The sequence below is a fragment of the Pseudophryne corroboree genome (genome assembly GCF_028390025.1).
Source record: "Pseudophryne corroboree isolate aPseCor3 chromosome 6 unlocalized genomic scaffold, aPseCor3.hap2 SUPER_6_unloc_1, whole genome shotgun sequence".
NCBI lineage: Eukaryota > Metazoa > Chordata > Amphibia > Anura > Myobatrachidae > Pseudophryne > Pseudophryne corroboree.
The window spans coordinates 1,916,951-1,944,687 of NW_026967602.1; the positions used below are offsets into that span (position 1 = coordinate 1,916,951).

Below are 27,737 nucleotides of genomic sequence, written 5' to 3' on the forward strand. Positions count from 1 at the left end.
ATGATCTGTGCCCCCGTTACTCTAACGGTAATGATCTTTGCCCCCGGTACTCTAACGGTAATGATCTGTGCCCCGTTACTCTAACAGTAATGATCTGTGCACCCGTTACTCTAACAGTAATGATCTGCGTCCCCGTTACTCTGACAGTAATGATCTGTGCCCCGTTACTCTAACAGTAATGATCTGTGCCCCCGTTACTCTAACAGTAATGATCTGCGTCCCCGTTACTCTGACAGTAATGATCTGTGCCCCCGTTACTCTAACAGTAATGATCTGTGTCCCTGTTACTCTGACAGTAATGATCTGTGCCCCGTTACTTTAACAGTAATGAGCTGTGTCCCCATTACTCTGACAGTAATGGTCTGTGCCCGTTACTCTGACAGTAATGATCTGTGCCCCGTTACTCTAACAGTAATGATCTGTGTCCCCGTTACTCTGACAGTAATGATCTGTGGCCCGTTACTCTGACAGTAATGATCTGTGCCCACGTTTCTCTAACAGTAATGATCTGTGTCCCCGTTACTCTAACAGTAATGATCTGTGCCCCCGTTACTCTAAGAGTAATGATCAGTGCCCCGTTTCTCTAACAGTTATGATCTGTGCCCCCGTTACTCTAACAGTAATGATCTGTGCCCCCGTTACTCTAACAGTAATGATCTGTGCCCCCGTTACTCTAACAGTAATGATCTGTGCCCCGTTACTCTCACAGTAATGATCTATGTCCCCGTTACTCTGACAGTAATGATCTGTGCCCCCGTTACTCTGACAGTAATGATCTGGGCCCCCGTTACTCTAACAGTAATGATCTGTTCCCCGTTACTCTGACAGTAATGATCTGTGTCCCCGTTACTCTAACAGTAATGATCTGTGCCCCCGTTACTCTGACAGTAATGATCTGGGCCCCCGTTACTCTAACAGTAATGATCTGTGCCCCGTTACTCTGACAGTAATGATCTGTGCCCCCGTTACTCTAACGGTAATGATCTGTGCCCCCGTTACTCTAACGGTAATGATCTGTGCCCCGTTACTCTGACAGTAATGATCTGTGCCCCCGTTACTCTAACAGTAATGATCTGTGCCCCCATTACTCTAACAGTAATGATCTGTGCCCTTGTTACTCTAACAGTAATGATCTGTGCCCCCGTTACTCTAACGGTAATGATCTGTGCCCCCGTTACTCTAACGGTAATGATCTGTGCCCCCGTTACTCTAACGGTAATGATCTGTGCCCCCGTTACTCTAACGGTAATGATCTGTGCCCCCGTTACTCTAACAGTAATGATCTGTGCCCTCGTTACTCTAACAGTAATGATCTGTGCCCCCGTTACTCTAACGGTAATGATCTTTGCCCCCGGTACTCTAACGGTAATGATCTGTGCCCCCGTTACTCTAACAGTAATGATCTGTGCACCCGTTACTCTAACAGTAATGATCTGCGTCCCCGTTACTCTGACAGTAATGATCTGTGCCCCATTACTCTAACAGTAATGAGCTGTATCCCCATTACTCTGACAGTAATGATCTGTGCCCCGTTACTCTAACAGTAATGATCTGTGCACCCGTTACTCTAACAGTAATGATTTGCGTCCCCATTACTCTGACAGTAATGATCTGTGCCCCGTTACTCTAACAGTAATGAGCTGTATCCCCATTACTCTGACAGTAATGATCTGTGCCCCGTTACTCTAACAGTAATGATCTGTGCCCTCGTTACTCTAACAGTAATGATCTGTGCCCCCGTTACTCTAACAGTAATGATCTGTGCCCTCGTTACTCTAACAGTAATGATCTGTGCCCCCGTTACTCTAACGGTAATGATCTTTGCCCCCGGTACTCTAACAGTAATGATCTGTGCCCCGTTACTCTAACAGTAATGATCTGTGCACCCGTTACTCTAACAGTAATGATCTGCGTCCCCGTTACTGTGACAGTAATGATCTGTGCCCCGTTACTCTAACAGTAATGAGCTGTATCCCCGTTACTCTGACAGTAATGATCTGTGCCCCGTTACTCTAACAGTAATGATCTGTGTCCCCGTTACTCTGACAGTAATGATCTGTGCCCCGTTACTCTGACAGTAATGATCTGTGCCCCCGTTACTCTAACGGTAATGATCTGTGCCCCCGTTACTCTAACGGTAATGATCTGTGCCCCGTTACTCTAACAGTAATGATCTGTGCCCCCATTACTCTAACAGTAATGATCTGTGCCCTCGTTACTCTAACAGTAATGATCTGTGCCTCCGTTACTCTAACGGTAATGATCTGTGCCCCCGTTACTCTAACAGTAATGATCTGTGCCCCCGTTACTCTAACGGTAATGATCTGTGCCCCCGTTACTCTAACAGTAATGATCTGTGCCCCCGTTACTCTAACGGTAATGATCTGTGCCCCCGTTACTCTAACGGTAATGATCTGTGCCCCCGTTACTCTAACAGTAATGATCTGTGTCCCCGTTACTCTGACAGTAATGATCTGTGTCCCCGTTACTCTGACAGTAATGATCTGTGCCCCGTTACTCTGACAGTAATGATCTGTGCCCCCCTTTCTCTAACAGTAATGATCTGTGTCCCCGTTACTCTAACAGTAATGATCTGTGCCCCTGTTACTGTAATGATCTGTGCCCCCGTTACTCTAACGGTAATGATCTGTGCCCCGTTACTCTGACAGTAATGATCTGTGCCCCCATTACTCTAACAGTAATGATCTGTGCCCTCGTTACTCTAACAGTAATGATCTGTGCCCTCGTTACTCTAACAGTAATGATCTGTGCCCCCGTTACTCTAACGGTAATGATCTGTGCCCCCGTTACTCTAACCGTAATGATCTGTGCCCCCGTTACTCTAACAGTAATGATCTGTGCCCTCGTTACTCTAACGGTAATGATCTGTGCCCCCGTTACTCTAACGGTAATGATCTGTGCCCCCGTTACTCTAACGGTAATGATCTGTGCCCCGTTACTCTGACAGTAATGATCTGTGCCCCCGTTACTCTAACAGTAATGATCTGTGTCCCTGTTACTCTGACAGTAATGATCTGTGCCCCGTTACTTTAACAGTAATGAGCTGTGTCCCCATTACTCTGACAGTAATGATCTGTGCCCGTTACTCTGACAGTAATGATCTGTGCCCCGTTACTCTAACAGTAATGATCTGTGTCCCCGTTACTCTGACAGTAATGATCTGTGGCCCGTTACTCTGACAGTAATGATCTGTGCCCCCGTTTCTCTAACAGTAATGATCTGTGTCCCCGTTACTCTAACAGTAATGATCTGTGCCCCCGTTACTCTAACAGTAATGATCAGTGCCCCGTTTCTCTAACAGTTATGATCTGTGCCCCCGTTACTCTAACAGTAATGATCTGTGTCCCCGTTACTCTGACAGTAATGATCTGTGCCCCGTTACTCTGACAGTAATGATCTGTGCCCTGTGACTCTGACAGTAATGATCTGTGCCCCCGTTACTCTAACAGTAATGATCTGTGCCCCCGTTACTCTAACAGTAATGATCTGTGCCCCCGTTACTCTAACAGTAATGATATGTGCCCCGTTACTCTGACAGTAATGATCTATGTCCCCGTTACTCTGACAGTAATGATCTGTGCCCCCGTTACTCTGACAGTAATGATCTGGGCCCCCGTTACTCTAACAGTAATGATCTGTGCCCCGTTACTCTGACAGTAATGATCTGTGTCCCCGTTACTCTAACAGTAATGATCTGTGCCCCCGTTACTCTGACAGTAATGATCTGGGCCCCCGTTACTCTAACAGTAATGATCTGTGCCCCGTTACTCTGACAGTAATGATCTGTGCCCCCGTTACTCTAACGGTAATGATCTGTGCCCCCGTTACTCTAACGGTAATGATCTGTGCCCCGTTACTCTGACAGTAATGATCTGTGCCCCCGTTACTCTAACAGTAATGATCTGTGCCCCCATTACTCTAACAGTAATTATCTGTGCCCTCGTTACTCTAACAGTAATGATCTGTGCCCCCGTTACTCTAACGGTAATGATCTGTGCCCCCGTTACTCTAACGGTAATGATCTGTGCCCCCGTTACTCTAACGGTAATGATCTGTGCCCCCGTTACTCTAACGGTAATGATCTGTGCCCCCGTTACTCTAACAGTAATGATCTGTGCCCTCGTTACTCTAACAGTAATGATCTGTGCCCCCGTTACTCTAACGGTAATGATCTTTGCCCCCGGTACTCTAACGGTAATGATCTGTGCCCCCGTTACTCTAACAGTAATGATCTGTGCACCCGTTACTCTAACAGTAATGATCTGCGTCCCCGTTACTCTGACAGTAATGATCTGTGCCCCGTTACTCTAACAGTAATGAGCTGTATCCCCATTACTCTGACAGTAATGATCTGTGCCCCGTTACTCTAACAGTAATGATCTGTGCCCTCGTTACTCTAACAGTAATGATCTGTGCCCCCGTTACTCTAACAGTAATGATCTGTGCCCTCGTTACTCTAACAGTAATGATCTGTGCCCCCGTTACTCTAACGGTAATGATCTTTGCCCCCGGTACTCTAACGGTAATGATCTGTGCCCCGTTACTCTAACAGTAATGATCTGTGCACCCAATACTCTAACAGTAATGATCTGCGTCCCCGTTACTGTGACAGTAATGATCTTTGTCCCGTTACTCTAACAGTAATGAGCTGTATCCCCGTTACTCTGACAGTAATGATCTGTGCCCCGTTACTCTAACAGTAATGATCTGTGTCCCCGTTACTCTGACAGTAATGATCTGTGCCCCGTTACTCTGACAGTAATGATCTGTGCCCCCGTTTCTCTAACAGTAATGATCTGTGTCCCCGTTACTCTAACAGTAATGATCTGTGCCCCTGTTACTGTAATGATCTGTGCCCCCGTTACTCTAACGGTAATTATCTGTGCCCCGTTACTCTGACGGTAATGATCTGTGCCCCCGTTACTCTAACAGTAATGATCTGTGCCCCCGTTACTCTAACAGTAATGATCTGTGCCCTCGTTACTCTAACAGTAATGATCTGTGCCCTCGTTACTCTAACAGTAATGATCTGTGCCCCCGTTACTCTAGTGGTAATGATCTGTGCCCCCGTTACTCTAACAGTAATGATCTGTGCCCCCGTTACTCTAACGGTAATGATCTGTGCCCCCGTTACTCTAACAGTAATGATCTGTGCCCCCGTTACTCTAACAGTAATGATCTCTGCCCTCGTTACTCTAATGGTAATGATCTGTGCCCCCGTTACTCTAACAGTAATGATCTGTGCCCCCGTTACTCTAACGGTAATGATCTGTGCCCCCGTTACTCTCACAGTAATGATCTGTGCCCCCGTTACTCTAACAGTAATGATCTGTGTCCCCGTTACTCTGACAGTAATGATCTGTGCCCCGTTACTCTGACAGTAATGATCTGTGCCCCGTTACTCTGACAGTAATGATCTGTGCCCCCGTTACTCTAACAGTAATGATCTGTGCCCCCGTTACTCTAACAGTAATGATCTGTGCCCCGTTACTCTGACAGTAATGATCTATGTCCCCGTTACTCTGACAGTAATGATCTGTGCCCCCGTTACTCTGACAGTAATGATCTGGGCCCCCGTTACTCTAACGGTAATTATCTGTGCCCCGTTACTCTGACAGTAATGATCTGTGTCCCCGTTACTCTAACAGTAATGATCTGTGCCCCCGTTACTCTGACAGTAATGATCTGGGCCCCCGTTACTCTAACAGTAATGATCTGTGCCCCGTTACTCTGACAGTAAAGATCTGTGCCCCCGTTACTCTAACGGTAATGATCTGTGCCCCCGTTACTCTAACGGTAATGATCTGTGCCCCGTTACTCTGACAGTAATGATCTGTGCCCCCGTTACTCTAACAGTAATGATCTGTGCCCCCGTTACTCTAACAGTAATGATCTGTGCCCTCGTTACTCTAACAGTAATGATCTGTGCCCCCGTTATTCTAACGGTAATGATCTGTGCCCCCGTTACTCTAACAGTAATGATCTGTGCCCCCGTTACTCTAACGGTAATGATCTTTGCCCCCGGTACTCTAACGGTAATGATCTGTGCCCCGTTACTCTAACAGTAATGATCTGTGCACCCGTTACTCTAACAGTAATGATCTGCGTCCCCATTACTCTGACAGTAATGATCTGTGCCCCGTTACTCTAACAGTAATGAGCTGTATCCCCGTTACTATGACAGTAATGATCTGTGCCCCGTTACTCTAACAGTAATGATCTGTGCCCCTGTTACTGTAATGATCTGTGCCCCCGTTACTCTAACGGTAATGATCTGTGCCCCGTTACTCTGACAGTAATGATCTGTGCCCCCATTACTCTAACAGTAATGATCTGTGCCCTCGTTACTCTAACAGTAATGATCTGTGCCCTCGTTACTCTAACAGTAATGATCTGTGCCCCCGTTACTCTAACGGTAATGATCTGTGCCCCCGTTACTCTAACAGTAATGATCTGTGCCCCCGTTACTCTAACAGTAATGATCTGTGCCCTCGTTACTCTAACGGTAATGATCTGTGCCCCCGTTACTCTAACGGTAATGATCTGTGCCCCCGTTACTCTAACGGTAATGATCTGTGCCCCCGTTACTCTAACGGTAATGATCTGTGCCCCGTTACTCTGACAGTAATGATCTGTGCCCCCGTTACTCTAACAGTAATGATCTGTGTCCCTGTTACTCTGACAGTAATGATCTGTGCCCCGTTACTTTAACAGTAATGAGCTGTGTCCCCATTACTCTGACAGTAATGATCTGTGCCCGTTACTCTGACAGTAATGATCTGTGCCCCGTTACTCTAACAGTAATGATCTGTGTCCCCGTTACTCTGACAGTAATGATCTGTGGCCCGTTACTCTGACAGTAATGATATGTGCCCCCGTTTCTCTAACAGTAATGATCTGTGTCCCCGTTACTCTAACAGTAATGATCTGTGCCCCCGTTACTCTAACAGTAATGATCAGTGCCCCGTTTCTCTAACAGTTATGATCTGTGCCCCCGTTACTCTAACAGTAATGATCTGTGTCCCCGTTACTCTGACAGTAATGATCTGTGCCCCGTTACTCTGACAGTGATGATCTGTGCCCTGTTACTCTGACAGTAATGATCTGTGCCCCCGTTACTCTAACAGTAATGATCTGTGCCCCCGTTACTCTAACAGTAATGATCTGTGCCCCCGTTACTCTAACAGTAATGATCTGTGCCCCGTTACTCTGACAGTAATGATCTATGTCCCCGTTACTCTGACAGTAATGATCTGTGCCCCCGTTACTCTGACAGTAATGATCTGGGCCCCCGTTACTCTAACAGTAATGATCTGTGCCCCGTTACTCTGACAGTAATGATCTGTGTCCCTGTTACTCTAACAGTAATGATCTGTGCCCCCGTTACTCTGACAGTAATGATCTGGGCCCCCGTTACTCTAACAGTAATGATCTGTGCCCCGTTACTCTGACAGTAATGATCTGTGCCCCCGTTACTCTAACGGTAATGATCTGTGCCCTCGTTACTCTAACAGTAATGATCTGTGCCCTCGTTACTCTAACAGTAATGATCTGTGCCCCCGTTACTCTAACGGTAATGATCTATGCCCCCGTTACTCTAACGGTAATGATCTGTGCCCCGTTACTCTGACAGTAATGATCTGTGCCCCCGTTACTCTAACAGTAATGATCTGTGCCCCCGTTACTCTAACAGTAATGATCTGTGCCCTCGTTACTCTAACAGTAATGATCTGTGCCCCCGTTACTCTAACGGTAATGATCTGTGCCCCCTTTACTCTAACGGTAATGATCTGTGCCCCCGTTACTCTAACGGTAATGATCTGTGCCCCCGTTACTCTAACGGTAATGATCTGTGCCCCCGTTACTCTAACAGTAATGATCTGTGCCCTCGTTACTCTAACAGTAATGATCTGTGCCCCCGTTACTCTAACGGTAATGATCTTTGCCCCCGGTACTCTAACGGTAATGATCTGTGCTACCGTTACTCTAACAGTAATGATCTGTGCACCCGTTACTCTAACAGTAATGATCTGTGTCCCCGTTACTCTGACAGTAATGATCTGTGCCCCGTTACTCTAACAGTAATGAGCTGTATCCCCATTACTCTGACAGTAATGATCTGTGCCCCGTTACTCTAACAGTAATGATCTGTGCCCTCGTTACTCTAACAGTAATGATCTGTGCCCCCGTTACTCTAACAGTAATGATCTGTGCCCTCGTTACTCTAACAGTAATGATCTGTGCCCCCGTTACTCTAACGGTAATGACCTTTGCCCCCGGTACTCTAACGGTAATGATCTGTGCCCCGTTACTCTAACAGTAATGATCTGTGCACCCGTTACTCTAACAGTAATGATCTGCGTCCCTGTTACTGTGACAGTAATGATCTGTGCCCCGTTACTCTAACAGTAATGAGCTGTATCCCCGTTACTCTGACAGTAATGATCTGTGCCCCGTTACTCTAACAGTAATGATCTGTGTCCCCGTTACTCTGACAGTAATGATCTGTGCCCCGTTACTCTGACAGTAATGATCTGTGCCCCCGTTTCTCTAACAGTAATGATCTGTGTCCCCGTTACTCTAACAGTAATGATCTGTGCCCCTGTTACTGTAATGATCTGTGCCCCCGTTACTCTAACGGTAATTATCTGTGCCCCGTTACTCTGACGGTAATGATCTGTGCCCCCGTTACTCTAACAGTAATGATCTGTGCCCCCGTTACTCTAACAGTAATGATCTGTGCCCTCGTTACTCTAACAGTAATGATCTGTGCCCTCGTTACTCTAACAGTAATGATCTGTGCCCCCGTTACTCTAATGGTAATGATCTGTGCCCCCGTTACTCTAACAGTAATGATCTGTGCCCCCGTTACTCTAACGGTAATGATCTGTACCCCCGTTACTCTAACAGTAATGATCTGTGCCCCCGTTACTCTAACAGTAATGATCTGTGCCCTCGTTACTCTAATGGTAATGATCTGTGCCCCCGTTACTCTAACAGTAAAGATCTGTGCCCCCGTTACTCTAACGGTAATGATCTGTGCCCCCGTTACTCTCACAGTAATGATCTGTGCCCCCGTTACTCTAACAGTAATGATCTGTGTCCCCGTTACTCTGACAGTAATGATCTGTGCCCCGTTACTCTGACAGTAATGATCTGTGCCCCTTTACTCTGACAGTAATGATCTGTGCCCCCGTTACTCTAACAGTAATGATCTGTGCCCCCGTTACTCTAACAGTAATGATCTGTGCCCCGTTACTCTGACAGTAATGATCTATGTCCCCGTTACTCTGACAGTAATGATCTGTGCCCCGTTACTGTGACAGTTATGATCTGGGCCCCCGTTACTCTAACGGTAATTATCTGTGCCCCGTTACTCTGACAGTAATGATCTGTGTCCCCGTTACTCTAACAGTAATGATCTGTGCCCCCGTTACTCTGACAGTAATGATCTGGGCCCCCGTTACTCTAACAGTAATGATCTGTGCCCCGTTACTCTGGCAGTAATGATCTGTGCCCCCGTTACTCTAACGGTAATGATCTGTGCCCCCGTTACTCAAACGGTAATGATCTGTGCCCCGTTACTCTGACAGTAATGATCTGTGCCCCCGTTACTCTAACAGTAATGATCTGTGCCCCCGTTACTCTAACAGTTATGATCTGTGCCCTCGTTACTCTAACAGTAATGATCTGTGCCCCCGTTACTCTAACGGTAATGATCTGTGCCCCCGTTACTCTAACAGTAATGATCTGTGCCCCCGTTACTCTAACGGTAATGATCTGTGCCCCCGTTACTCTAACAGTAATGATCTGTGCCCCCGTTACTCTAACAGTAATGATCTGTGCCCTCGTTACTCTAACAGTAATGATCTGTGCCCCCGTTACTCTAACGGTAATGATCTTTGCCCCCGGTACTCTAACGGTAATGATCTGTGCCCCGTTACTCTAACAGTAATGATCTGTGCACCCGTTACTCTAACAGTAATGATCTGCGTCCCCGTTACTCTGACAGTAATGATCTGTGCCCCGTTACTCTAACAGTAATGAGCTGTATCCCCGTTACTCTGACAGTAATGATCTGTGCCCCGTTACTCTAACAGTAATGATCTGTGTCCCCGTTACTCTAACAGTAATGATCTGTGCACCCGTTACTCTAACAGTAATGATCTGCTTCCCCGTTACTCTGACAGTAATGATCTGTGCCCCGTTACTCTAACAGTAATGAGCTGTATCCCCGTTACTCTGACAGTAATGATCTGTGCCCCGTTACTCTAACAGTAATGATCTGTGCCCCGTTACTCTAACAGTAATGATCTGTGCCCTCGTTACTCTAACAGTAATGATCTGTGCCCCCGTTACTCTAACAGTAATGATCTGTGCCCTCGTTACTCTAACAGTATTGATCTGTGCCCCCGTTACTCTAACGGTAATGATCTTTGCCCCCGGTACTCTAACGGTAATGATCTGTCCCCCTTTACTCTAACAGTAATGATCTGTGCACCCGTTACTCTAACAGTAATGATCTGCGTCCCCGTTACTCTGACAGTAATGATCTGTGCCCCGTTACTCTAACAGTAATGAGCTGTATCCCCGTTACTCTGACAGTAATGATCTGTGCCCCGTTACTCTAACAGTAATGATCTGTGTCCCCGTTACTCTGACTGTAATGATCTGTGCCCCGTTACTCTGACAGTAATGATCTGTGCCCCCGTTTCTCTAACAGTAATGATCTGTGTCCCCGTTACTCTAACAGTAATGATCTGTGCCCCTGTTACTGTAATGATCTGTGCCCACGTTACTCTAACGGTAATTATCTGTGCCCCGTTACTCTGACGGTAATGATCTGTGCCCCCGTTACTCTAACAGTAATGATCTGTGCCCCCGTTACTCTAACAGTAATGATCTGTGCCCTCGTTACTCTAACAGTAATGATCTGTGCCCTCGTTACTCTAACAGTAATGATCTGTGCCCCCGTTACTCTAACGGTAATGATCTGTGCCCCCGTTACTCTAACAGTAATGATCTGTGCCCCCGTTACTCTAACAGTAATTATCTGTGCCCTCGTTACTCTAACGGTAATGATCTGTGCCCCCGTTCTCTAACGGTAATGATCTGTGCCCCCGTTACTCTAACGGTAATGATCTGTGCCCCCGTTACTCTAACGGTAATGATCTGTGCCCCCGTTACTCTAACGGTAATGATCTATGCCCCGTTACTCTGACAGTAATGATCTGTGCCCCCGTTACTCTAACAGTAATGATCTGTGTCCCCGTTACTCTGACAGTAATGATCTGTGCCCCGTTACTTTAACAGTAATGAGCTGTGTCCCCGTTACTCTGACAGTAATGATCTGTGCCCCGTTACTTTCACAGTAATGAGCTGTGTCCCCGTTACTCTAACAGTAATGAGCTGTATCCCCGTTACTCTGACAGTAATGATCTGTGCCCCGTTACTCTAACATTAATGATCTGTGTCCCCGTTACTCTGACAGTAATGATCTGTGCCCCGTTACTCTGACAGTAATGATCTGTGCCCCCTGTTTCTCTAACAGTAATGATCTGTGTCCCCGTTACTCTAACAGTAATGATCTGTGCCCCTGTTACTGTAATGATCTGTGCCCCCGTTACTCTAACGGTAATTATCTGTGCCCCGTTACTCTGACGGTAATGATCTGTGCCCCCGTTACTCTAACAGTAATGATCTGTGCCCCCGTTACTCTAACAGTAATGATCTGTGCCCTCGTTACTCTAACAATAATGATCTGTGCCCTCGTTACTCTAACAGTAATGATCTGTGCCCCCGTTACTCTAACGGTAATGATCTGTGCCCCCGTTACTCTAACAGTAATGATCTGTGCCCCCGTTACTCTAACAGTAATGATCTGTGCCCTCGTTACTCTAACGGTAATGATCTGTGCCCCCGTTACTCTAACGGTAATGATCTGTGCCCCCGTTACTCTAACGGTAATGATCTGTGCCCCCGTTACTCTAACGGTAATGATCTGTGCCCCCGTTACTCTAACGGTAATGATCTATGCCCCGTTACTCTGACAGTAATGATCTGTGCCCCCGTTACTCTAACAGTAATGATCTGTGTCCCGTTACTTTAACAGTAATGAGCTGTGTCCCCGTTACTCTGACAGTAATGATCTGTGCCCCGTTACTCTGACAGTAATGATCTGTGCCCCGTTACTCTAACAGTAATGATCTGTGTCCCCGTTACTCTGACAGTAATGATCTGTGCCCCGTTACTCTGACAGTAATGATCTGTGCCCCCGTTTCTCTAACAGTAATGATCTGTGTCCCCGTTACTCTAACAGTAATGATCTGTGCCCCGTTACTCTAACAGTAATGATCAGTGCCCCGTTACTCTAACAGTAATGATCTGTGTCACCGTTACTCTGACAGTTATGATCTGTGCCCCGTTACTCTGACAGTAATGATCTGTGCCCCGTTACTCTGACAGTAATGATCTGTGCCCCCTTTACTCTAACAGTAATGATCTGTGCCCCCGTTACTCTAACAGTAATGATCTGTGCCCCGTTACTCTGACAGTAATGATCTATGTCCCCGTTACTCTGACAGTAATGATCTGTGCCCCCGTTACTCTGACAGTAATGATCTGGGCCCCCGTTACTCTAACAGTAATGATCTGTGCCCCGTTACTCTGACAGTAATGATCTATGTCCCCGTTACTCTAACAGTAATGATCTGTGCCCCCGTTACTCTAACAGTAATGATCTGTGCCCCCGTTACTCTAACAGTAATGATCTGTGCCCCGTTACTCTGACAGTAATGATCTGTGTCCCCGTTACTCTAACAGTAATGATCTATGTCCCTGTTACTCTGACAGTAATGATCTGGGCCCCCGTTACTCTAACAGTAATGATCTGTGCCCCGTTACTCTAACAGTAATGATCTGTGCCCCGTTACTCTGACAGTAATGATCTATGTCCCCGTTACTCTAACAGTAATGATCTGTGCCCCCGTTACTCTAACAGTAATGATCTGTGCCCCCGTTACTCTAACAGTAATGATCTGTGCCCCGTTACTCTGACAGTAATGATCTGTGTCCCCGTTACTCTAACAGTAATGATCTATGTCCCCGTTACTCTAACAGTAATGATCTATGTCCCCGTTACTCTGACAGTAATGATCTGTGCCCCCGTTACTCTGACAGTATTGATCTGTGTCCCCGTTACTCTAACAGTAATGATCTATGTCCCCGTTACTCTGACAGTAATGATCTGTGCCCCCGTTACTCTGACAGTAATGATCTGGGCCCCCGTTACTCTAACAGTAATGATCTGTGCCCCGTTACTCTAACAGTAATGATTTGTGCCCCCGTTACTCTATTTATATAAATTATAAGTACTAATATAAATCTGCGCTAAGTCGCATTTTTGTCAAGCATGTCGCCCGCCACTAGCAGAGTCTCACGGGACCCAGCGTGCCAGGATGGGCTGTTTGGTGCGGCTGCATGTAAGGGGCTTTGTATAAGGGGGCAGGCTGGCATGTGCGCAACAAGCAGTTTATAATGACTGCCATGAAGTGAGCGGATGGCAAAGCCGGGGAAAATCCTATAACATCTCTGCACCCTACTCCCCAGATACAACCATGATGAGCAAACTGACGGAGATAAGCGCATCGGTGGCGAGGATTCTGTCTGATGAAGTCACAGGTACGAGACGCGGCGATGACACAGATCTGAGTGCAGAGGGGCTCAGCCAACGCTTTATATAGATCATTATATGGCTTTTACATTGCTGCAACTTTACCTGGGTCTCTCAGCGGTACTTACCTATTATACTGGTATTGTAGTGCTGCGGTGACTGGCGCCAGGTCTGGGAGGCTGGTGGCTGGGCAGCGGTACTTACCTATTATACTGGTACTGTAGTGCTGCGGTGACTGGCGCCAGGTCTGGGAGGCTGGTGGCTGGGCAGCGGTACTTACCTATTATACTGGTACTGTAGTGCTGCGGTAACTGGCGCCAGGTCTGGGAGGCTGGTGGCTGGGCAGCGATACTTACCTATTATACTGGTACTGTAGTGCTGCGGTAACTGGCGCCAGGTCTGGGAGGCTGGTGGCTGGGCAGCGGTACTTACCTATTATACTGGTACTGTAGTGCTTGCGGTAACTGGCGCCAGGTCTGGGAGGCTGGTGGCTGGGCAGCGGTACTTACCTATTATACTGGTACTGTAGTGCTGCGGTAACTGGCGCCAGGTCTGGGAGGCTGGTGGCTGGGCAGCGGTACTTACCTATTATACTGGTACTGTAGTGCTGCGGTGACTGGCGCCAGGTCTGGGAGGCTGGTGGCTGGGCAGCGGTACTTACCTATTATACTGGTATTGCAGTGCTGCGGTAACTGGCGCCAGGTCTGGGAGGCTGGTGGCTGGGCAGCGGTACTTACCTATTATACTGGTACTGTAGCGCTGCGGTAACTGGCGCCAGGTCTGGGAGGCTGGTGGCTGGGCAGCGGTACTTACCTATTATACTGGTACTGTAGCGCTGCGGTAACTGGCGCCAGGTCTGGGAGGCTGGTGGCTGGGCAGCGGTACTTACCTATTATACTGGTACTGTAGTGCTGCGGTGACTGGCGCCAGGTCTGGGAGGCTGGTGGCTGGGCAGCGATACTTACCTATTATACTGGTACTGTAGTGCTGCGGTGACTGGCGCCAGGTCTGGGAGGCTGGTGGCTGGGCAGCGATACTTACCTATTATACTGGTACTGTAGTGCTGCGGTGACTGGCGCCAGGTCTGGGAGGCTGGTGGCTGGGCAGCGATACTTACCTATTATACTGGTACTGTAGCGCTGCGGTAACTGGCGCCAGGTCTGGGAGGCTGGTGGCTGGGCAGCGATACTTACCTATTATACTGGTACTGTAGTGCTGCGGTGACTGGCGCCAGGTCTGGGAGGCTGGTGGCTGGGCAGCGGTACTTACCTATTATACTGGTACTGTAGTGCTGCGGTGACTGGCGCCAGGTCTGGGAGGCTGGTGGCTGGGCAGCGATACTTACCTATTATACTGGTACTGTAGTGCTGCGGTAACTGGCGCCAGGTCTGGGAGGCTGGTGGCTGGGCAGCGGTACTTACCTATTATACTGGTACTGTAGTGCTGCGGTGACTGGCGCCAGGTCTGGGAGGCTGGTGGCTGGGACACGGGTAATATGAGGTGTTATAGTGGGAGATAGTGATCGCTGCTTCTTATGGGGATTGGGCGGGTGAGAAAAAGCTGGTGTAACCTATGGGGGGGCATTGTGTTATACGCCGGGGGGACCAGTCAGTAACCGCTGTTCTCCGTATCTCAGGATCATTTCAGAGCGATATTCAGAGGATATTAGATGCTGTTGGAAAAATGAGAGAAGAGATGCGGAAAGAAAATGGTGAGTATATGTTTCCATGCACCGGGATACGTACACACCAAGCCGGCTTCCCAATATCACCCTATCACACAAATCTGACCACTGTCTTCACGCACCAGGATACTTAACCACAACCTGGTAAGTGCATACCTCTCCCACTCTCCCATGCTTACCCACCAAGTTTATTTCCCAATAAAACTCAGTCCTATAAATCTGTCTTCAACCACTAGCACACTTGCCCACCAAGCCTGGTTCCCAATAACACCAAGTCACACAGATCTGATCAATATCTGCACCAACCAGGATATTTACCCACCAACCTGTTTCCCAATTACACCAAGTCACAGAGATCTGATCAATACCTGCACTAACCAGGATATTTACCCACCAAGCCTGTTTCTCAATAATACCAAGTCACGCAGATCTGATCATTGCCTGCACCAACCAGGATATTTACCCACCAAGCCTGTTTCCCTGTAACACCAAGTCACCCAGATCTGATCATTGTCTTCACCAACCAGGATATTTACCCACCAAGCCTGTTTCCCTGTAACACCAATTCACCCAGATCTGGTCATTGTCTGCACCAACCAGGATATTTACCCACCAACATATTTCCCAATAACACCAAGTCACACAGATCTGATCAATATCTGCACCAACCAGGATATTTACCCACCAACCTGTTTCCCAATAACACCAAGTCACCCAGATCTGATCATTGTCTGCACCAACCAGGATATTTACCCACCAAGCCTGTTTCCCTTTTACACTAGGCAGGTCTCGGAGACGTCTATCTCCCACTGTCACTCTACACAGTAAAAAGTCGATGCTGCGCATACGCAGTACTATGTCTGACGGCCATCTTGGTAACACACAACCTATATGACAGCATTTCTTGTCATATGACTGGGCCCCATCAGCGCACTAGCCTCAGTGGGGTGGTGCGGGGGAAGCGGATGGAGGCAGGTGAGTCTTCCAGGATCGATGTGTAACCTCTGAGAAGCCCATGGGATCAGCCATACATGAGCACGGCTCTCTTTGTCTGGGCTAGATAGTGCAGGAGCTGCTTTGTGTCTACAACACATATCAGTGATTTGTTTCATGATGAACACACAAAAGATACAATTATGTTTTTTATCCCGACGTTTTTCTTTTTCCACAATAGTTGATAAACCTGCTGTAACATCATGATACAAAGTTTAACGATTTTTTTTATACTCTACATAATATAGATTACAATACACTTTCAATTTAGGTGCCAGCAACACAGCACAAACCTTCAGTAATAGCCACCGATAATGTTCCGAGTCCATCCTAACTCGTTATCACTTCCCGCAGGGACACAGGACCCTCTCTGCAGCATTGACTGGAGTCACTACGCAATGAGCTGCTATTACCTGTCCAGGAGAATCCGAACATGGGACGGGGCCAAGAAGGACTGTGAGGACAAAAAAGCTCATCTGGTCGTAATCACCAGCGCTGAGGAGCAGGTGAGGAATTAGGGAGCAACCCTGGACAACTGGAGATCATTACATGTGAGGAAGATGTAAGAGAGCAAGAATATTACACAGAGACGGGTGTATAAGGAACTGTGGGAGTGCAGACTACAGAGACGGGTGTATAAGGAACTGTGGGAGAGCAGAGCACAGGGACGGGGTGTATAAGTGATTGTGGGAGAGCAGAGTACAGAGACGGGTGTATAAGTAACTGTTGGAAAGCAGAGTATAGAGACGGGTGTATTAGTAACTGTGGGAGAGCAGAGTACAGAGACAGGTGTATAAGGAACTGTGGGAGTGCAGAGTACAGAGACGGGAAGACAGGTGTATAAGGAACTGTGGGAGAGCAGAGCACAGGGACGGGTGTATAAGTAATTGTGGGAGAGCAGAGGATAGAGACGGGTGTATAAGTAACTGTTGGAGAGCAGAGTACAGAGACGGGTGTATAAGTAACTGTGGGAGAGCAGAGTACAGAGACGAGTGTATAAGTAACTGTGGGAGAGCAGAGTACAGAGACGGGTATATAAGTAACTGTGGGAGAGCAGAGTACAGAGACGGCTGTATAAGTAACTGTGGGAGAGCAGAGTACAGAGACGGGTATATAAGTAACTGTGGGAGAGCAGAGTACAGAGACGGGTGTATAAGTAACTGTGGGAGAGCAGAGCACAGAGACGGGTGTATAAGTAACTGTGGGAGCACAGAGTACAGAGACGGGTGTATAAGTAACTGTGGGAGAGCAGAGTACAGAGACGGGTGTATAAGTAACTGTGGGAGAGCAGAGTACAGAGACGGGTGTATAAGTAACTGTGGGAGAGCAGAGTACAGAGACGGGTGTATAAGTAACTGTGGGAGGACAGAGTACAGAGACCGGTGTATAAGTAACTGTGGGAGCGCAGAGTACAGAGACGGGTGTATAAGTAACTGTGGGAGAGCAGACTACAGAGACGGGTGTATAAGTAACTGTGGGAGAGCAGAGTACAGAGACGGGTGTATAAGTAACTGGGAGAGCAGAGTACAGAGACGGGTGTATGAGTAACTGTGGGAGAGCAGAGCACAGAGACGGGTGTATGAGTAACTGTGGGAGCGCAGAGTACAGACACGGGTGTATAAGTAACTGTGGGAGAGCAGAGTACAGAGACGGGTGTATAAGTAACTGTGGGAGCGCAGAGTACAGAGATGGGTGTATAAGTAACTGTGGGAGAGCAGAGTACAGAGACGGGTGTATAAGTAACTGTGGGAGCGCAGAGTACAGAGACGGGTGTATAAGTAACTGTGTGAGAGCAGAGTACAGAGGCAGGTGTATAAGTAACTGTGGGAGAGCAGAGTACAGAGACGGGTGTATAAGTAACTGTGGGAGCGCAGAGCACAGATGGGTGTATAAGTAACTGTGGGAGAGCAGGATACAGAGACGGGTGTATAAGTAACTGTGGGTGAGCAGAGTACAGAGACGGGTGTATAAGTAACTGTGGGAGAGCAGAGTATAGAGACGGGTGTATAAGTAACTGTGGGAGAGCAGAGTACAGAGACGGGTGTATAAGTAACTGTGGGAGATCAGAGTACAGAGACGGGTGAATAAGTAACTGTGGGAGAGCAGAGCACAGAGACGGGTGTATAAGTAACTGTGGGAGAGCAGAGTACAGAGACGGGTGTATAAGTAACTGTGGGAGAGCAGAGTACAGAGACAGGTGTATAAGTAACTGTGGGAGAGCAGAGTACAGAGACGGGTGTATAAGTAACTGTGGGAGCGCAGAGTACAGAGACGGGTGTATAAGTAACTGTGGGAGCACAGAGTACAGAGACGGGTGTATAAGTAACTGTCGGAGAGCAGGATACAGAGACGGGTGTATTAGTAACTGTGGGAGAGCAGAGTACAGAGACGGGTGTATAAGTAACTGTGGGAGAGCAGAGTACAGAGACGGATGTATAAGTAACTGTGGGAGAGCAGAGTACAGAGACGGGTGTATAAGTAACTGTGGGAGGTCAGAGTACAGAGACGGGTGTATAAGTAACTGTGGGAGAGCAGAGTACAGAGACGGGTGTATAAGTAACTGTGGGAGAGCAGAGTACAGAGACGGGTGTATAAGTAACTGTGGGAGAGCAGAGTACAGAGACGGGTGTATAAGTAACTGTGGGAGGTCAGAGTACAGAGACGGGTGTATGAGTAACTGTGGGAGGTCAGAGTACAGAGACGGGTGTATGAGTAACTGTGGGAGAGCAGAGTACAGAGATGGGTGTATAAGTAACGGTGGGAGAGCAGAGTACAGAGACGGGTGTATAAGTAACTGTGGGAGGTCAGAGTACAGAGACGGGTGTATGAGTAACTGTGGGAGAGCAGAGTACAGAGATGGGTGTATAAGTAACGGTGGGAGAGCAGAGTACAGAGACGGGTGTATGAGTAACTGTGGGAGAGCAGAGTACAGAGACTGGTGTATAAGTAACTGTGGGAGAGCAGAGTACAGAGACGGGTGTATAAGTAACTGTGGGAGAGCAGAGTGCAGAGACGGGTGTATAAGTAACTGTGGGAGAGCAGAGTACAGAGACGAGTGTATAAGTAACTGTGGGAGGTCAGAGTACAGAGACGGGTGTATAAGTAACTGTGGGAGAGCAGAGTACAGAGACGGGTGTATAAGTAACTGTGGGAGAGCAGAGTACAGAGACGGGTGTATAAGTAACTGTGGGAGCGCAGAGTACAGAGATGGGTGTATAAGTAACTGTGGGAGAGCAGAGTACAGAGACGGGTGTATAAGTAACTGTGGGAGCGCAGAGTACAGAGACGGGTGTATAAGTAACTGTGTGAGAGCAGAGTACAGAGGCAGGTGTATAAGTAACTGTGGGAGAGCAGAGTACAGAGACGGGTGTATAAGTAACTGTGGGAGCGCAGAGCACAGATGGGTGTATAAGTAACTGTGGGAGAGCAGGATACAGAGACGGGTGTATAAGTAACTGTGGGTGAGCAGAGTACAGAGACGGGTGTATAAGTAACTGTGGGAGAGCAGAGTATAGAGACGGGTGTATAAGTAACTGTGGGAGAGCAGAGTACAGAGACGGGTGTATAAGTAACTGTGGGAGATCAGAGTACAGAGACGGGTGAATAAGTAACTGTGGGAGAGCAGAGCACAGAGACGGGTGTATAAGTAACTGTGGGAGAGCAGAGTACAGAGACGGGTGTATAAGTAACTGTGGGAGAGCAGAGTACAGAGACAGGTGTATAAGTAACTGTGGGAGAGCAGAGTACAGAGACGGGTGTATAAGTAACTGTGGGAGCGCAGAGTACAGAGACGGGTGTATAAGTAACTGTGGGAGCACAGAGTACAGAGACGGGTGTATAAGTAACTGTCGGAGAGCAGGATACAGAGACGGGTGTATTAGTAACTGTGGGAGAGCAGAGTACAGAGACGGGTGTATAAGTAACTGTGGGAGAGCAGAGTACAGAGACGGATGTATAAGTAACTGTGGGAGAGCAGAGTACAGAGACGGGTGTATAAGTAACTGTGGGAGGTCAGAGTACAGAGACGGGTGTATAAGTAACTGTGGGAGAGCAGAGTACAGAGACGGGTGTATAAGTAACTGTGGGAGAGCAGAGTACAGAGACGGGTGTATAAGTAACTGTGGGAGAGCAGAGTACAGAGACGGGTGTATAAGTAACTGTGGGAGGTCAGAGTACAGAGACGGGTGTATGAGTAACTGTGGGAGGTCAGAGTACAGAGACGGGTGTATGAGTAACTGTGGGAGAGCAGAGTACAGAGATGGGTGTATAAGTAACGGTGGGAGAGCAGAGTACAGAGACGGGTGTATAAGTAACTGTGGGAGGTCAGAGTACAGAGACGGGTGTATGAGTAACTGTGGGAGAGCAGAGTACAGAGATGGGTGTATAAGTAACGGTGGGAGAGCAGAGTACAGAGACGGGTGTATGAGTAACTGTGGGAGAGCAGAGTACAGAGACTGGTGTATAAGTAACTGTGGGAGAGCAGAGTACAGAGACGGGTGTATAAGTAACTGTGGGAGAGCAGAGTGCAGAGACGGGTGTATAAGTAACTGTGGGAGAGCAGAGTACAGAGACGAGTGTATAAGTAACTGTGGGAGGTCAGAGTACAGAGACGGGTGTATAAGTAACTATGGGAGAGCAGAGTACAGAGACGGGTGTATAAGTAACTGTGGGCGAGCAGAGTACAGAGACGGGTGTATAAGTAACTGTGGGAGGACAGAGTACAGAGACGGGTGTATAAGTAACTGTGGGAGAGCAGAGTACAGAGACTGGTGTATAAGTAACTGTGGGAGAGCAGAGTACAGATACGGGTGTATAAGTAACTGTGGGAGAGCAGAGTACAGAGACGGGTGTATAAGTAACTGTGGGAGAGCAGAGTACAGAGACAGGTGTATAAGGAACTATGGTAGAGCAGAGTACAGTGACAGGTGTATAAGTAACTGTGGGAGATCAGAGTACAGAGATGGGTGTATAAGTAACTGTGGGAGAGCAGAGTACAGAGACGAGTGTATAAGTAACTGTGGGAGGTCAGAGTACAGAGACGGGTGTATAAGTAACTGTGGGAGAGCAGAGTACAGAGAAGGGTGTATAAGTAACTGTGGGAGAGCAGAGTACAGAGACGGGTGTATAAGTAACTGTGGGAGAGCAGAGTACAGAGACGGGTGTATAAGTAACTGTGGGAGAGCAGAGTACAGAGACGGGTGTATAAGTAACTGTGGGAGAGCAGAGTACAGAGACGGGTGTATAAGTAACTGTGGGAGAGCAGAGTACAGAGACGGGTGTATAAGTAACTGTGGGAGAGCAGAGTACAGAGACGAGTGTATAAGTAACTGTGGGAGGTCAGAGTACAGAGACGGGTGTATAAGTAACTGTGGGAGAGCAGAGTACAGAGACGGGTGTATAAGTAACTGTGGGAGAGCAGAGTACAGAGACGGGTGTATAAGTAACTGTGGGAGAGCAGAGTACAGAGACGAGTGTATAAGTAACTGTGGGAGGTCAGAGTACAGAGACGGGTGTATAAGTAACTGTGGGAGAGCAGAGTACAGAGATGTGTGTATAAGTAACTGTGGGAGAGCAGAGTACAGAGACGGGTGTATGAGTAACTGTGGGAGAGCAGAGTACAGAGACGGGTGTATAAGTAACTGTGGGAGAGCAGAGTACAGAGACGGGTGTATAAGTAACTGTGGGAGAGCAGAGTACAGAGACGGGTGTATGAGTAACTGTGGGAGAGCAGAGTACAGAGATGGGTGTATAAGTAACGGTGGGAGAGCAGAGTACAGAGACGGGTGTATAAGTAACTGTGGGAGGTCAGAGTACAGAGACGGGTGTATGAGTAACTGTGGGAGAGCAGAGTACAGAGATGGGTGTATAAGTAACGGTGGGAGAGCAGAGTACAGAGACGGGTGTATGAGTAACTGTGGGAGAGCAGAGTACAGAGACTGGTGTATAAGTAACTGTGGGAGAGCAGAGTACAGAGACGGGTGTATAAGTAACTGTGGGAGAGCAGAGTGCAGAGACGGGTGTATAAGTAACTGTGGGAGAGCAGAGTACAGAGACGAGTGTATAAGTAACTGTGGGAGGTCAGAGTACAGAGACGGGTGTATAAGTAACTGTGGGAGAGCAGAGTACAGAGACGGGTGTATAAGTAACTGTGGGAGAGCAGAGTACAGAGACGGGTGTATAAGTAACTGTGGGAGCGCAGAGTACAGAGATGGGTGTATAAGTAACTGTGGGAGAGCAGAGTACAGAGACGGGTGTATAAGTAACTGTGGGAGCGCAGAGTACAGAGACGGGTGTATAAGTAACTGTGTGAGAGCAGAGTACAGAGGCAGGTGTATAAGTAACTGTGGGAGAGCAGAGTACAGAGACGGGTGTATAAGTAACTGTGGGAGCGCAGAGCACAGATGGGTGTATAAGTAACTGTGGGAGAGCAGGATACAGAGACGGGTGTATAAGTAACTGTGGGTGAGCAGAGTACAGAGACGGGTGTATAAGTAACTGTGGGAGAGCAGAGTATAGAGACGGGTGTATAAGTAACTGTGGGAGAGCAGAGTACAGAGACGGGTGTATAAGTAACTGTGGGAGATCAGAGTACAGAGACGGGTGAATAAGTAACTGTGGGAGAGCAGAGCACAGAGACGGGTGTATAAGTAACTGTGGGAGAGCAGAGTACAGAGACGGGTGTATAAGTAACTGTGGGAGAGCAGAGTACAGAGACAGGTGTATAAGTAACTGTGGGAGAGCAGAGTACAGAGACGGGTGTATAAGTAACTGTGGGAGCGCAGAGTACAGAGACGGGTGTATAAGTAACTGTGGGAGCACAGAGTACAGAGACGGGTGTATAAGTAACTGTCGGAGAGCAGGATACAGAGACGGGTGTATTAGTAACTGTGGGAGAGCAGAGTACAGAGACGGGTGTATAAGTAACTGTGGGAGAGCAGAGTACAGAGACGGATGTATAAGTAACTGTGGGAGAGCAGAGTACAGAGACGGGTGTATAAGTAACTGTGGGAGGTCAGAGTACAGAGACGGGTGTATAAGTAACTGTGGGAGAGCAGAGTACAGAGACGGGTGTATAAGTAACTGTGGGAGAGCAGAGTACAGAGACGGGTGTATAAGTAACTGTGGGAGAGCAGAGTACAGAGACGGGTGTATAAGTAACTGTGGGAGGTCAGAGTACAGAGACGGGTGTATGAGTAACTGTGGGAGGTCAGAGTACAGAGACGGGTGTATGAGTAACTGTGGGAGAGCAGAGTACAGAGATGGGTGTATAAGTAACGGTGGGAGAGCAGAGTACAGAGACGGGTGTATAAGTAACTGTGGGAGGTCAGAGTACAGAGACGGGTGTATGAGTAACTGTGGGAGAGCAGAGTACAGAGATGGGTGTATAAGTAACGGTGGGAGAGCAGAGTACAGAGACGGGTGTATGAGTAACTGTGGGAGAGCAGAGTACAGAGACTGGTGTATAAGTAACTGTGGGAGAGCAGAGTACAGAGACGGGTGTATAAGTAACTGTGGGAGAGCAGAGTGCAGAGACGGGTGTATAAGTAACTGTGGGAGAGCAGAGTACAGAGACGAGTGTATAAGTAACTGTGGGAGGTCAGAGTACAGAGACGGGTGTATAAGTAACTATGGGAGAGCAGAGTACAGAGACGGGTGTATAAGTAACTGTGGGCGAGCAGAGTACAGAGACGGGTGTATAAGTAACTGTGGGAGGACAGAGTACAGAGACGGGTGTATAAGTAACTGTGGGAGAGCAGAGTACAGAGACGGGTGTATAAGTAACTGTGGGAGAGCAGAGTACAGATACGGGTGTATAAGTAACTGTGGGAGAGCAGAGTACAGAGACGGGTGTATAAGTAACTGTGGGAGAGCAGAGTACAGAGACAGGTGTATAAGGAACTATGGTAGAGCAGAGTACAGTGACAGGTGTATAAGTAACTGTGGGAGATCAGAGTACAGAGATGGGTGTATAAGTAACTGTGGGAGAGCAGAGTACAGAGACGAGTGTATAAGTAACTGTGGGAGGTCAGAGTACAGAGACGGGTGTATAAGTAACTGTGGGAGAGCAGAGTACAGAGAAGGGTGTATAAGTAACTGTGGGAGAGCAGAGTACAGAGACGGGTGTATAAGTAACTGTGGGAGAGCAGAGTACAGAGACGGGTGTATAAGTAACTGTGGGAGAGCAGAGTACAGAGACGGGTGTATAAGTAACTGTGGGAGAGCAGAGTACAGAGACGGGTGTATAAGTAACTGTGGGAGAGCAGAGTACAGAGACGGGTGTATAAGTAACTGTGGGAGAGCAGAGTACAGAGACGAGTGTATAAGTAACTGTGGGAGGTCAGAGTACAGAGACGGGTGTATAAGTAACTGTGGGAGAGCAGAGTACAGAGACGGGTGTATAAGTAACTGTGGGAGAGCAGAGTACAGAGACGGGTGTATAAGTAACTGTGGGAGAGCAGAGTACAGAGACGAGTGTATAAGTAACTGTGGGAGGTCAGAGTACAGAGACGGGTGTATAAGTAACTGTGGGAGAGCAGAGTACAGAGATGTGTGTATAAGTAACTGTGGGAGAGCAGAGTACAGAGACGGGTGTATGAGTAACTGTGGGAGAGCAGAGTACAGAGACGGGTGTATAAGTAACTGTGGGAGAGCAGAGTACAGAGACGGGTGTATAAGTAACTGTGGGAGAGCAGAGTACAGAGACGGGTGTATAAGTAACTGTGGGAGAGCAGAGTACAGAGACGGGTGTATAAGTAACTGTGGGAGAGCAGAGTACAGAGACGGGTGTATAAGTAACTGTGGGAGAGCAGAGTACAGAGACGAGTGTATAAGTAACTGTGGGAGGTCAGAGTACAGAGACGGGTGTATAAGTAACTGTGGGAGAGCAGAGTACAGAGACGGGTGTATAAGTAACTGTGGGAGAGCAGAGTACAGAGACGAGTGTATAAGTAACTGTGGGAGGTCAGAGTACAGAGACGGGTGTATAAGTAACTGTGGGAGAGCAGAGTACAGAGACGGGTGTATAAGTAACTGTGGGAGAGCAGAGTACAGAGACGGGTGTATAAGTAACTGTGGGAGAGCAGAGTACAGAGACGAGTGTATAAGTAACTGTGGGAGGTCAGAGTACAGAGACGGGTGTATAAGTAACTGTGGGAGAGCAGAGTACAGAGATGTGTGTATAAGTAACTATGGGAGAGCAGAGTACAGAGACGGGTGTATGAGTAACTGTGGGAGAGCAGAGTACAGAGACGGGTGTATAAGTAACTGTGGGAGAGCAGAGTACAGAGACGGGTGTATAAGTAACTGTGGGAGAGCAGAGTGCAGAGACGGGTGTATAAGTAACTGTGGGAGAGCAGAGTACAGAGATGAGTGTATAAGTAACTGTGGGAGGTCAGAGTACAGAGACGGGTGTATAAGTAACTGTGGGAGAGCAGAGTACAGAGATGGGTGTATAAGTAACTGTGGGAGCGCAGAGTACAGAGACGGGTGTATAAGTAACTGTGTGAGAGCAGAGTACAGAGGCAGGTGTATAAGTAACTGTGGGAGAGCAGAGTACAGAGACGGGTGTATAAGTAACTGTGGGAGCGCAGAGCACAGATGGGTGTATAAGTAACTGTGGGAGAGCAGGATACAGAGACGGGTGTATAAGTAACTGTGGGTGAGCAGAGTACAGAGACGGGTGTATAAGTAACTGTGGGAGAGCAGAGTATAGAGACGGGTGTATAAGTAACTGTGGGAGAGCAGAGTACAGAGACGGGTGTATAAGTAACTGTGGGAGATCAGAGTACAGAGACGGGTGAATAAGTAACTGTGGGAGAGCAGAGCACAGAGACGGGTGTATAAGTAACTGTGGGAGAGCAGAGTACAGAGACGGGTGTATAAGTAACTGTGGGAGAGCAGAGTACAGAGACAGGTGTATAAGTAACTGTGGGAGAGCAGAGTACAGAGACGGGTGTATAAGTAACTGTGGGAGCGCAGAGTACAGAGACGGGTGTATAAGTAACTGTGGGAGCACAGAGTACAGAGACGGGTGTATAAGTAACTGTCGGAGAGCAGGATACAGAGACGGGTGTATTAGTAACTGTGGGAGAGCAGAGTACAGAGACGGGTGTATAAGTAACTGTGGGAGAGCAGAGTACAGAGACGGATGTATAAGTAACTGTGGGAGAGCAGAGTACAGAGACGGGTGTATAAGTAACTGTGGGAGGTCAGAGTACAGAGACGGGTGTATAAGTAACTGTGGGAGAGCAGAGTACAGAGACGGGTGTATAAGTAACTGTGGGAGAGCAGAGTACAGAGACGGGTGTATAAGTAACTGTGGGAGAGCAGAGTACAGAGACGGGTGTATAAGTAACTGTGGGAGGTCAGAGTACAGAGACGGGTGTATGAGTAACTGTGGGAGGTCAGAGTACAGAGACGGGTGTATGAGTAACTGTGGGAGAGCAGAGTACAGAGATGGGTGTATAAGTAACGGTGGGAGAGCAGAGTACAGAGACGGGTGTATAAGTAACTGTGGGAGGTCAGAGTACAGAGACGGGTGTATGAGTAACTGTGGGAGAGCAGAGTACAGAGATGGGTGTATAAGTAACGGTGGGAGAGCAGAGTACAGAGACGGGTGTATGAGTAACTGTGGGAGAGCAGAGTACAGAGACTGGTGTATAAGTAACTGTGGGAGAGCAGAGTACAGAGACGGGTGTATAAGTAACTGTGGGAGAGCAGAGTGCAGAGACGGGTGTATAAGTAACTGTGGGAGAGCAGAGTACAGAGACGAGTGTATAAGTAACTGTGGGAGGTCAGAGTACAGAGACGGGTGTATAAGTAACTATGGGAGAGCAGAGTACAGAGACGGGTGTATAAGTAACTGTGGGCGAGCAGAGTACAGAGACGGGTGTATAAGTAACTGTGGGAGGACAGAGTACAGAGACGGGTGTATAAGTAACTGTGGGAGAGCAGAGTACAGAGACGGGTGTATAAGTAACTGTGGGAGAGCAGAGTACAGATACGGGTGTATAAGTAACTGTGGGAGAGCAGAGTACAGAGACGGGTGTATAAGTAACTGTGGGAGAGCAGAGTACAGAGACAGGTGTATAAGGAACTATGGTAGAGCAGAGTACAGTGACAGGTGTATAAGTAACTGTGGGAGATCAGAGTACAGAGATGGGTGTATAAGTAACTGTGGGAGAGCAGAGTACAGAGACGAGTGTATAAGTAACTGTGGGAGGTCAGAGTACAGAGACGGGTGTATAAGTAACTGTGGGAGAGCAGAGTACAGAGAAGGGTGTATAAGTAACTGTGGGAGAGCAGAGTACAGAGACGGGTGTATAAGTAACTGTGGGAGAGCAGAGTACAGAGACGGGTGTATAAGTA

At 47.9% G+C, this 27,737-nt stretch overlaps 1 protein-coding gene across 2 annotated transcripts in view; it reads left to right on the plus strand.

Annotated features, from left to right (window-relative positions):
• LOC134985596 (asialoglycoprotein receptor 1-like) overlaps window positions 1-27,737 on the plus strand; it is a 231,019-nt gene that overhangs the window by 33,684 nt on the left and 169,598 nt on the right. For both annotated transcript variants that reach the window (XM_063950412.1, XM_063950413.1), the window contains exons 6-8: window positions 13,630-13,701; window positions 15,330-15,404; window positions 16,725-16,876. In XM_063950412.1, coding sequence (XP_063806482.1) covers window positions 13,630-13,701; window positions 15,330-15,404; window positions 16,725-16,876 — 299 coding nt within the window. The remainder of the gene's footprint in view (window positions 1-13,629; window positions 13,702-15,329; window positions 15,405-16,724; window positions 16,877-27,737) is intronic.